Genomic DNA, 13,272 nt, shown 5'->3' on the forward strand with positions numbered 1-13,272 from the left:
GTACAGTTTAGTTCTCGGAGAGCACTGGTGTCCTCTGGGTATAATCTACATCATCTTATGGCAAAGGCATATTTCCACAATTATGAGCATGTGGTCATGGCTGGCTAAGGGCCAGATGATGATCCATATAACGACTCTTGCGGAATTAATTAATTTGTCTGGTTAGGATCTGCATGACCGATGTAAAGGAGATGTATACGAGGCATTTGACACTGCTTTAGAATACAGCCCTGTAGTTACATGGTAGTTAGTATGTAACTATGAGGCATTTGTCACAGATTTAACTCGAAACCCTGTACTTACACTGTAGTTACTATGTAACTACAAGGGAATTGACACTGCTTTAGAATACAGCCTGTTACCATGTAGTTACAGATGTTAAAATGAAGATTGTTTTTTGGTAATGCTTTAGAATTAAAAAATAATAATCTTCACATCTTTATATTTATATATCTTTATATAACAGCTGTAACTACAGTGTTTGTCCTATGTTTTGCAGTCTTCTGGAGATACCTGCAGCATCCAACCCTCTTGCATACTCGCTTTCCTGCATTCTCTACAGTACTGTAGCTCTGGAGGGCTGCCCTCCAGCGACGTCATCAGCATCATCAGAATCATGTGGTGGCAAACAAGCTATGGTCTGAAGGTCTTCTTAAACCCAATGAGCGCACTGGGCCCAGATGCACCCAATCAGCCTAATGACCCCAACACCGACGACAGGACTGCAAGACAGGGCCAGGAGAGTGCGAGGGTCGTGACACTTTTCAATGTTTTATTACAAAAAGTGTATGAAACCCATGACTAAAATAGTCATACATTCTGTCATCGTGTTACTTACCATATGTTTGGAATTCTAGCGAAAATAAATTATTATTATAATTATTATTATTCTTTTTGCTGGGTAACCCTGGAACCCCCTCAAGGACCCCTGGGGCTCCCCAGACCTAGGGTTCCCAGCCGTCCCTTAAAATAAGGAATCATCCCGTATTTGGAAACTAAAAGACATGTTCCTTATTGAACTGATCAGTATTTACTGTTCTGTATATTTGGGAATGAATGACAGGGCGATTTGTATGTGATAGAAGGAAACCCTGCTGCTCTCCCGTCTGTCATGTTATTGGAACCGAGCGTTTAGGCTTTGCACTCTCAGTAGAAAATAAGGAGATGCCATCAGGTGTATTCACAGGAGCGTGCGTGTGGGACCCATGATGTGCACAGAGAGAGAACATGGCACTTAATTAATACCACCACTTCAGGCAGCCTTCAAAATAAAACCTTCACAGTTCTCCCCTGCATAACTGTTATAAAATCAACTTAAATCATTCAGAGGAATGAGACTATGAGGAACCTCAATACAAATTGCCTACATTATGTCCTACTGCCCAAACCCAATTCACCCATTTTGTGTCTAAAAGGCAGGAAGTAAAACAGGTGCAAGCAAGACATTGATTAGGGCCCCAGCACTGGAAAACCTAAATGATTGGTACCCTCATTAGTGTTCTGCTTGCCTTGCACCTGTATTACTTCCTGCCTTTTAGACACAAAATGGGTGAATTGGGTGGGAAGTGAAATAGTGAAGTATACCCCCCCCTCCCCGTTCCTTATTTATATTTCAGGAAGTTGGCAACCCTACCCAGGCCCCACTTTGAGAACTACTGCATTATGGGATAAAACAGTATTACATTAACATAATTAGTAATAGCAACAGGCATATCCCATTCAGGAAAATATGTTTTATTCTTTTACTCTTTTATTCTTTTATCCAATATCCCGCTGCTGGTTTTATTGTTGATTTTATATTCTTTTACCTACGGATATGTATGATTTAAACAAATTGTGCAATAGGGCTGTGCAATTTCATGTCTGAGTTGGCATCTCCCCACTGTGTCTTAGTGCAATGCTGTGTCTGTCCTGTTTGTGTTTACTTGTGTTTTTGTAACACTGGATGTGGCTATGTGCACTTTTTGAGACAAGACAAGACAAATTTCCCTTCTGGGACAATAAAGTTTCTCTCATCTCATCTCATCATCATCATGTTGAAAGTAGAAAATTATTTTTATCAGTAAATAAGGTGCTATTCTGTCTACAGTCGGTGGCAAGTAACACGTTTTTGTTAAAAAAAAAAGTTAAAACATGCAGTGATGAATAATGTGATAACTTTAGCTTATTAATTATTGTACACATATGTTGAATTGTATTGTATTGTACTGCATTGTGCTATGTTATATTATATAACACTACACTGTACTAATTTATAAACTTCTGAAATGTATGATGTAATAATAGAGTGAGCTGATTCACTCTCTTTTTGTCTTTATTGTTATAATGATCAACAATGTTACTGTATTATGTTTTTATGTTATGTGTTTGGACCCCAGGAAGAGTAGTCTCACCTCGGTGCAGACTAATGGGGATCCACAATAAACAATAAACAGTCTAGACTTTTATAAAGACACCTAGCCTCCTCTCCAGTAGGTGTCGCTATAGAGCCCCCCTCCCCTCCACACTCCTCCCCTCTGAGTCCTCCCATCTACGAAACCTCCGCGAAAGGGTGTGCGTTTTGAAGGTTGTATTTAACCGAACATCACTGCAGACATGAGCAGACGCCCCTGGGCTTGACAACCCCGGGACAAGCCGCAGCAGACGCCGGGCAGACGCAGACCCCCTCTGTCCTTTCATCCTACCTTGTTTGTCCTACCAAGCGAAGGTCTCTCTCTCGTCCTGCTCGCCTGGGACGTTATGTCACTGCGGAGATCACCATGATGACTTGAATACTCAAAGTTGAATAACACAGGATGATACTCGGCAAAATGCAACAACGCGGCGGCTGCTGCCTCGGTTTCCCCCAAGGTCAACGTTTGAGCACCGTCAGCCTGTGTTGTTTCTCGGGTCCTTCTATCGTGACGGAGAGGACGGAGGAGAAGAGGAGCGGAGGAGGGGACGCGTCGGCCGCGGTGATGTGCTTCTGCTCGCCAGCATCAACCAGGACATCTTTCATCACAGACGAGGAGGACAGTGAGAGCCAGTGACAAGACGCGACACTTCTGTCAGACGTCACCGGAGGAATTCAATAGAATAGCTTTGACATAACCGCATTAGCGTGACAGGCGGTGCTGCTAACTAGCCAGCATCTTGGCGTTTCCTGTTTTCCCTAAACTGGCCTGTCGGTGCGGTGCGGACGTCTACCTACCTGGCCAGAAGAGAACGATACTCCACTCAAAAGTAACCCGGAAAATGTGTCTTCGTTTCGGTTGGAGGGGGAATCAACTATTTTACTTAGCATGTTTAGAAGATGATCGCTAGAGTTCGATAAGTAAACAATTCCAAGCGCAACACATCTGATCCAACTTCCTTGAACTTGCTTGCCTTTTCGAGCGTAACGTTAACGTTACTTTTACCGTCTCCCTTTCTTTCTTTTTGCAAGTTAAACTGCCTCCTAAGTCAAATCGACAACATGGCAGGTTCACACAGCCTCGGTAAGACTCTACCGGAGCGTGGGCTGCTTCTGCTGGTGGTGCTGGTGTTCCTGGAGGGCTCGGTGCTCTTCCCTCTGGGAGCTGCCAGCTCCCCGGATATCACCAGCCCGCAGGACAGCACCGCGGCGCAGGGCAGAGACCAGCACCAGGGCCACCACAACATCACCAAGAAGGCTTTCCCCGTGCTGTCCGTGGACTACAAACACATACACACCCCCTTCGAGATCTCCTTATGGGTGCTGCTCGCCTCGCTTATGAAATTAGGTGAGTATCAAGGAGGAAATGCTAGTAAGGTTATGTGTGGTTGTGTTGTATAAGCTACTGCCAGTCTAGCCTGGCGTCATCACGTAACGTGAGCTGAGCCACTTTAGAGGAAATGCTAGAGTTTGAGAGAAATGCTCAGGTGAGGTGGTGGCAGGTCAACAGGTGCAGGCAGCACTAACTGGTTAATTAATTGCAGCGGATCTTGGCTCATCTTCAGTCACTTGTCTTATCAAAACAAAGAGGGGCAGTATCAGTTTGATCACACTACTCTTTGAACCACAATAAAGAGAGGAATCAGATATGGCCTCAGTCATTCAAGCCGAAGCGGCATATCAGAATCAGAATCAGAATCAGAATCACTTTTATTGCCACAGTATGCAAGTCACATACGAGGAATTTCTCTTATTAGTGTCTGTATGCAGCTTAGCGGTCACATCAATATACAGAGATAAGAGAAGTAGGAAGATAACTAAAGACAATCGCAAAGTTGCAAGTGCAATCAAATCGAGTCAATATATACAATATGTACATGAGTGGTGCATGTGATAAGCCAACACGTAGCCTGGCCATAATGCAGATTAGAAGCCTGTTACATTTTACATTTACATTTGAGGAATTGAGCTGATATTACCATCCAGTGACTTTCCACATTGGTTTCACAGGAATCAAACCTATCACTTCACGGTTACAGCAATCCAGGGGTTCTCAACAACAGGTAGTCCGTGAAGGCATTGCAGGTGGTCCCGGACCATGCATTCAATCATGTAATTCTCATGTCATCTCGACCCGTTTCCTCACAACACCAGTGGTCCTCAGGTTGCTTCTTCATTCACAATGGTGGTACCTGACCTGGGTCACACATCAGAATCTTTTGAAAAGCCCTGCCCTGCATACAGGCCATTCTGCTGACAGAGTGGAATAGGATGGCTCAATTCACTCTCTGTCGCTGACTCATGTTCTGTCCAGGTAATCTATAGTACTGGTCATGCAGATAACTTAAAGCACGACTAAACCCCCCAGATTTCTTGCAAAACTGTATTCTACTTGATTTGAAAACTCTGCAGGCAAGATGGCCGCCTATACTCCCTTCTGTACCCTGGCAGAATTCCTATCCCATAACTATCATAACTTGGCCAATAAGTATGTAAGATACAAAATAAAACAAATTGTAATGTCGTTATTTGTTTTAGAATGCAGAGGACATGTACCGGTAAGTGTTTAGCTAAACTCGCATTCCAAGTCAAGTCAAGTCAAGTTTATTTGTATAGCACATTTCATACACAGAGGCAATTCAAAGTGCTTCACATAAAATGGTTGACAGGAAAATAAAAGAAAAGAAGAGAGTAAAATGGACATTTAAAAGCATCACAACAAAACTTAAAAAAAAGAGTATAAAAAGTGCATTAAGCAACTTCATTAAGCACACAGGAAAATAAACGAAAAGAAGAAATAAAATGGACATTTAAAAGCATCACAACAAAACTTAAAAAAAATAGTATAAAAAGTGCAATAAGCAACAGGCACAGCAGTTGCAGAAAGAGCTAAAACTTATAGAGGACTCATTGGGTTTGCATAGTAGCTGTCAGCAGTTAAAAGCGACGGTAAACATAAAAGTCTTTAGTCTATTTTTAAAAGTAAGTAAGGTTGGGGCAGATCTGAGGTCTTTATTCCAGGAATATTGTATTTACTGCGCTGCACTAAACATAACGTAAGTGGCTCGAGACTGTTTCGTCCTGGAACCCACCCGCTTTGCGCCAGAACACAATCAATTTGGGGGTGGAACACGCCAGGATTGGCCAACGCCAATGCCAGTGCCCAGAACTGTCAAATCAAATCATTGACAGAGACGCTATGGCCCGCCTCCCAGTATTTTCAGTGTATCAGAGTAGAGAACGATAAATGATCAATACAGCCACGTTATAAACAACAAACTAACGCTGGTGATCCATATGGAAACGGTGTTACTCTAAATGGTTAAAAGTTCTATCAATTTGGTAATTCAGTGGCGTTTTACTGCCATGTAACTAGCTAGCCGCTAACATTAGCCACAGTAGGCGTTTACAGTACACAATGCATTGCAGCAGTCTGGGTAGCAACGATTCGGCAAGTTTTCAGCAAGGGGCTACCTCTGGCTACATGCTTGTGAGGGGAGGTTTTCAGCAAGGGGCTACCTCTGGCTACATGGTTGTGAGGGGAGGTTTTCAGCAAGGGGCTACCTCTGGCTACATGGTTGTGAGGGGAGGTTTTCAGCAAGGGGCTACCTCTGGCTACATGGTTGTGAGGGGAGGTTTTCAGCAAGGGGCTACCTCTGGCTACATGGTTGTGAGGGGAAGTTTTCAGCAAGGGGCTACCTCTGGCTACATGGTTGTGAGGGGAAGTTTTCAGCAAGGGGGTACCTCTGGCTACATGGTTGTGAGGGGAAGTTTTCAGCAAGGGGCTACCTCTGGCTCCATGGTTGTGAGGGGAGGTTTTCAGCAAGGGGCTACCTCTGGCTACATGGTTGTGAGGGGAAGTTTTCAGCAAGGGGCTACCTCTGGCTACATGGTTGTGAGGGGAAGTTTTCAGCAAGGGGCTACCTCTGGCTCCATGGTTGTGAGGGGAGGTTTTCAGCAAGGGGCTACCTCTGGCTACATGGTTGTGAGGGGAGGTTTTCAGCAAGGGGCTACCTCTGGCTACATGGTTGTGAGGGGAGGTTTTCAGCAAGGGGCTACCTCTGGCTACATGGTTGTGAGGGGAGGTTTTCAGCAAGGGGCTACCTCTGGCTACATGGTTGTGAGGGGAGGTTTTCAGCAAGGGGCTACCTCTGGCTACATGGTTGTTGTGAGGGGGGGGGGGGGGGGGGGGTTGTTGTTGCTGAGACAGAGATCCAGGTCACACATACACTGACCACTGACCAGTGATCTAGTCAAGTCACTTTGAGTTCAACCAATTAGTGATTAGCTTTAGTCTTGATTGGGTAAGCGTTTATTACCTCTGCCGAGGAGGGGATGTTTTTGGTGCCGTTTGTTTGTCCATCCGTCTGTCAGCAGGATTACGGAAAAACTATCGGCCTCTCAGATTTTCATGAAACTTGGTGGAAGGGTGTTGCATGGGCCAAGGAAGAAGCCATTACATTTAGGAGCGGATACGGCTCCAACATGCAATAATAGCACGAAACTTGGCAGAGGTCTGTGTTCTCCGAGTGCCCTTCTAGTTTTTGAAATGGTTTGCCTTGGATGAAATGGATAATAAATAGCCTAGTAGTACTAATAATAGTCAGTAACGGTTTACTTTAGAGCACTTAAGAGTTTGAATTACTGAACCCAACTGCGATGCACACAAAAAAGATGCCGTGCTGCTCTCCTCCACTTTCCTCCGTCTGCTTCAATGTCCTCCATTTGCTCTCCCTTGCGGTGCTCCTTGGCACTCTCTCCTCCTTTCCGTTATATCTCTACTCTCTTGCCCTCTGCCGTCATCCCCTCCTCCTTCCTGCGTGCACCGTGCTTTCCACAGACAGGACTCTGCAGTGCCCCCTGCTGTCCCCTCCTTCCTGCATGCAGCATCGTGCTTTCCACAGACAGGACTCTGCAGTGTCCCCTGCTGTCCCCTCCTCCTTCCTGCGTGCGCTGTGCTTTCCACAGACAGGACTCTGCAGTGTCCCCTGCTGTCCCCTCCTCCTTCCTGCGTGCGCCGTGCTTTCCACAGACAGGACTCTGCAGTGTCCCCTGCTGTCCCCTCCTTCCTGCGTGCACGGTGCTTTCCACAGACAGGGCTCTGCATTGTCCCCTGCTGTCCCCTCCTCCTTCCTGCGTGCACCGTGCTTTCCACAGACAGGGCTCTGCAGTGCCCCCTGCTGTCCCCTCCTCCTTTCTGCGTGCACCATGCTTTCCACAGACAGGACTCTGCATTGTCCCCTGCTGTCCCCTCCTCCTTCCTGCGTGCACCGTGCTTTCCACAGACAGGGCTCTGCAGTGCCCCCTGCTGTCCCCTCCTCCTTCCTGCGTGCGCCGTGCTTTCCACAGACAGGACTCTGCAGTGCCCCCTGCTGTCCCCTCCTCCTTCCTGCGTGCACCGTGCTTTCCACAGACAGGGCTCTGCAGTGCCCCCTGCTGTCCCCTCCTCCTTCCTGCGTGCACCGTGCTTTCCACAGACAGGACTCTGCATTGTCCCCTGCTGTCCCCTCCTCCTTCCTGCGTGCACCGTGCTTTCCACAGACAGGACTCTGCAGTGCCCCCTGCTGTCCCCTCCTCCTTCCTGCGTGCACCGTGCTTTCCACAGACAGGACTCTGCATTGTCCCCTGCTGTCCCCTCCTCTTTCCTGCGTGCACCGTGCTTTCCACAGACAGGACTCTGCAGTGCCCCCTGCTGTCCCCTCCTCCTTCCTGCGTGCACCGTGCTTTCCACAGACAGGACTCTGCATTGTCCCCTGCTGTCCCCTCCTCTTTCCTGCGTGCACCGTGCTTTCCACAGACAGGACTCTGCAGTGCCCCCTGCTGTCCCCTCCTCCTTCCTGCGTGCACCGTGCTTTCCACAGACAGGACTCTGCAGTGCCCCCTGCTGTCCCCTCCTCCTTCCTGCGTGCGGACAGGACTCTGCAGTGCCCCCTGCTGTCCCCTCCTCCTCCCTGCGTGCACCGTGCTTTCCACAGACAGGACTCTGCAGTGTCCCCTGCTGTCGTGCTCTGAGTCAGTGCCAGCAGCTTGTCGGTTGCCTCTGTGAAATCATGGGGCCTGACTGAGCAGCAGCCTGTAGGCTAGGCGGGGAGGATACCGCCTCATCCTCCCCCAGCGAGACACATGTCTCTGGGGAGGGCAGGATGAAGGACTGCCTGGCTCTGGAGGTTAACTGGAAGGAGGCAGCTGAAGGACATAGTGAAGATGAGAGATAGACAGAGAGATGGATGGATGGCTGGATGAGGAGAGTGTGTGAAACAGAGGGAGATTGCTTTGCTAAGAAAAGAGATTGAATGAGAGGGGGGATGTCAGAAGCAGTAGACAGTGGTGACCTTTAAGCTCCTCTATCCCTGAACCATTGAAGATGGGCTGTTGGTAATTTGATGTGGCTGCTCCACTGCTCCACGTCGTTAACCTGTTTGTCTGCTTCATGCTGATGGAGCTAATGGCTAACCAACCTAAAGGCACACACCCACTGTCCACTTCATCTGTTTAGCAGCCCTGCACAGCCCAGCCCCTCTCTCCCAGGAGACAAGTATTCCTCTTGTATCGATTATCCCCCCAGGGGGATTCATATGAATCACAACCCATGAGGTGTAATCTAACTGAACATGTCCCCTCAGGCCGTGTGTCCATATGGCTTCTTTTCCTAAGCTCCAGCATCTTTTTTCACTTGTCTCTAATGAGGAGAGAGAGCGTTTGAAGGGATACACACACAAATGCTGCATCAGGTATCAATGGGTTAGGCTACTGGCCACAGGTGCATAGAAACAAGCTATTCTTTATCAACCTGTGGCACAAAGAGCTATCATTTATTTACTAGTCCGCAGCAGATGCCCACCGCCCCACACACAGTCCAGACCTCCATACACAGTGAACTGAACTCAACCTAGCCATATAGGAAAGGTGTGTCTGAAAGAAACGTCAGTTTAACTGTTTATTATCAGGAGGAATCTATGTGTTAAAAAGCCATTATCTAAATGACCTTGTTTCACATTCATTGTGTGAGTGTAATATGTAACATATTATAGAGTTAGCACACCACCACACACACAGAGAGAGAGAGAGAGAGAGAGAGAGAGATACTTAGCGCTAACATGATAGTATAGGCTGTAATGCCCATAACAGTTTATAGCCTCATCATCCTGCAGGGCAGGCACTGAATTTCACATTGGACTGTCGGCTGGGTTGAACCTGATAACATACACGGTGTTTCCCCTACCATTCTACAGGCCTGGCGGGCCCGCCAGGTAGGGGTGGGGGGGAAATCGATACACCATAGTATCGTGATATTTTGCCTGACGCGTATCGATATTTGGATGCCAAGTATCAATATTAAAAAATATATATATATATATATATATATATAAAAAAAAAAATTTGCAGGCCATGCCATGCCAGGCCACCGGGCATCTGCCCGAAGCGCCCGATGTTGCAGTCCGTGCCTGCAGTGGCATATTGAGTCCAGAGAAGCTTAATAATGTAGCCTACATGTGGGGCAAAAACAAAACAAAAAAACACTGCATGTTTTACTTCCGGTGAGGTCAAGGAAAAGGTACTGTAGGAAAAGGAGTTAGACCACATCGAAATATCGCAATATTCAATATATCGCAATACTAGCATATCGCAATACTATCCTATCGTGACTCAAGTATCGTTTTAGTATCATATCGTGGGCATCTGGTGATTCCCACCCCTACCGCAAGCCCCAAAAAAATATTGCAATTTCTTTTATTAAAAAAAAAAAAAAATCTGCTCTCCCCAGAATTTCAATAAACCTTTATGACATATTATTACAATACAACAATACTAGTGTTGACAGTAATAGAAGATGCCAAATCATTAAAAAACAATAAGCATTTTGCTTTTAGGAGCATCGTGCCAGCGTGCGGCACTGTTCCAAAACGTGTCAACGTGTGTCGTTGCCTGGGAAACGCACATCCCATAATACAACTGTTCGCGTCGCATCCCATAATAGTATGATGATACTTGGGATGCCATTGTGAACATAGATGCAAACAGGTTAGCTAAAAGTTTAGCGTCGCCAGCGACGGCCCCGTTTCAAAATCCCTCCAGGCCTGAAAATCTTTCAAGGTGAAACACTGATACAGCAGTGGTTCTATTATATTAATATAGTTATATATTTGATAAGCGGTAAAGCCCTGGTTGTAGGCGGCTCTGCAGCTGTGTGCAACGTGCCGGTGTGTCACGTTAGTCTCACCTTCCATTTCCAGTGCAAAACCTGGCAAAAGAATGTGAGGGTTAAGTGTGTTAAAGAATCCTACTTTGACCCTCTGTGAAGCCTACACACCCAATTAAGAGGCAAAGTGACCGCCTACCTCCTGCTTCAGCACTGTACCAGAGATTTTCATCCGCCATTTATTTTCCCATACACATTTCGTAAAATGCGTATAAAAATAGTTTTTACTGGTTCAAACCAAACGGTACACATATATTTAGAAACAGGAGAGATCGCATAACATTTCACTGGGACCAAAACGTAAAAAAAAATGCGAGTCTAAAGAAAATATTTTTTCAATGTTGTTTTTTAAAGTTTTGGTCCGAGTTCTATGGTCTCGCCCGATTATTTGAACCGTTTGGTTCGACGAAGTAAAACTATTTTATAAGCATTTTATGAAATGTCTATGGGAAAATAAATGGCGGATGAAAATCTGTGGTACAGTGCTGAAGCAGCAAGTGACGTTCCACTTTGCCTCTCGATTCCATTCAGACGCTGTTATCTGAGTTTACTATTAGTCACGCTGAGGGCTGGCCTCCAACCTGAGCCCTGATTGCCTCGTCTGGGAGGGAAGAGAAGCCAGAGAATGAGAGTGTCAGCGCCCCCTCTGTTTGCTTCCATCACAGCAATTCAATTAAAGTCCAAATGAAATGGGGAAAAAACATATTTTCAGTTTGTTGTTGGCTATAGATTCCAACGCCATAACAACAGATGTTTGAGCAAGCCTGCCCCTTCAAACCTCCCGGATCCTAACAAACATCCTACTGGAAACACTCATTTCCTGTCCAACATCCTGTTTCACTCGGACATTTGTCAAATTAAGGAAGCAAGATGTGTTGAAAATGGTTTTATTGTGATTTTTTTTTAAAGGAGCATGATTAATATTTAATAATAATAATAATACATAAGTTTTATTTACCAAATCAATGAGAACTAGGCATTCATTTGATGGATAACACACTCTGATTTAATGACCCTGTCGTAACACTTAATTATCTGTTACAAAACAAAGCTAGTTCATACTGTCCACTAAACATCCAAGCTCACGGTATATGGCAAAAACAAAAGTTCCTTTATTAGTTCAGACTGAGTTTCTTTCATAGCTAAGTTGGGACCTTGAGAGGTTTCAAGGAGCGTGTCAGAATGTTCCAAGAAATGTCAACTAAGTTGGCATAACACCTAAACACCATAATTGGTATCTCAAAATTGTTGATTGCTCAGATTCCAACCACATTCCCATTTCCCACAAGACCAATGTTCAGGCACCACCCAGTATTGACATGGCTGAGCCATGCCAGGCTTAAGGTGCGTTCACACCGACCTATTAAAGTTTGTCGCTGGCGTCGAGTTTACATACAAAGTCAATGCAAACGAGCGATTGAGCGTATATTCGCCCGGGAGAATAATCGCTGGGCGTCCGAGCGGCAGAGACAGAGCGATAGGGAGAAAATACGCTCGTCGCTCAAGATGAAATATCCCAACTCGAGCGAAAATACGCTGGCATCAGTCGCTCGCTGTTCAATGCTGATTGGCTGCCGTGTGAGAGCGAGTCAAGGATCACTCTGGCTTGGAACAAACCGCTGGTTTATTGTGTGGCAACAAACCGCATTGACAGGCTGACAGCTGACATGAAGTGAAGTCTGTACTACCGGTATGCAGCTCGCATTAGGAGCACGCTGATAGGCTTAGCTTGTAAACAATGACGGTGGCTCTTAGTGGACAAACAGCATGACATTGCGTAACGTTATATCCCCCACATGTCCGTAATTTCGTGTGCCTGTTGATGAGCGATTTAAACAGAGCGACAGAGCGATTCCAAAGGGTTGACTTGAGCGACAGAGTGAAAAATAAATATCTCGGTGTGAACGCTCCTTTACACAGAGATGTTCCCTGTAGTTACTTACTGTCAGAGCCAGAGATGGTAGTTCAGTTCAGTTCAGTTCAGTTCACTTTATTTATACAGGAAATGATAAAAAATGACATTTCACATGTACATTTAACTGGCCTGACTCAGTTACAAACTGGTTTTCAGCAGGTTCCTGTTCTGCAGTACATTAAACAAAAAATAATTATACAAGAACATGTTCAATTTCACTACATACAGTATTATAGACCTGACAAGAACAATTATATTTACAGACATTCATTCATTCATCATCACAAAGACAACACCAACAGAGACCAAAACCTATGGGTGAGACGGATCAGTGAATACAGGTGTTTTCTAGCATCAACTGTTGTTTGTAAGCTTTTTTGAAATGTGAGATAGAGGTTATTTCTCTGGTGTGAAATGGGATCTCGTTCCAAATTGTGGTGTATGTGTGGAAGAATGATCTTAGTCCATAGTTATTTTTGTATGCCGGTACTGGTATAAGTGCATGTGAGATTGATCTAGTGATGCGTTCTTGTCTTGTGTTGTGTCTTGGGAGTAGAGCTGTAAGTGTTGGAGAGGAGTTGTTTCTTAGCATAAAATAAAACTTAATGGCTAGACTTTTTGTATAGTTCTGAAAAGTTGGAGCAGAGGAGTGTGAGAGTGCAGTACAGTGGTGAGTCCAAGGTGGAAAGTTACCATGAATTTTATATGCTCTGTTGTAGAGTCTTGCTACGGGTTCTATGGTTTCCTTTGTTGTAAGTGACCAGA

The 13,272-nt window shown here is 45.5% G+C and overlaps 1 protein-coding gene across 1 annotated transcript in view; it reads left to right on the forward strand.

The window, feature by feature from the left end:
- The first annotated feature begins 3,557 nt into the window (after positions 1-3,557).
- slc9a1a (solute carrier family 9 member A1a) overlaps positions 3,558-13,272 on the forward strand; it is a 61,238-nt gene continuing 51,523 nt past the window's right edge. Inside the window, exon 1 of the mRNA XM_083661407.1 lies at positions 3,558-3,740. Coding sequence (XP_083517533.1) covers positions 3,731-3,740 — 10 coding nt within the window. The 5' untranslated portion in view covers positions 3,558-3,730. The remainder of the gene's footprint in view (positions 3,741-13,272) is intronic.

The sequence above is a fragment of the Poromitra crassiceps genome (assembly GCF_964638095.1).
Source record: "Poromitra crassiceps genome assembly, chromosome: 26".
In the NCBI taxonomy this organism is placed as follows: Eukaryota; Metazoa; Chordata; class Actinopteri; order Beryciformes; family Melamphaidae; genus Poromitra; species Poromitra crassiceps.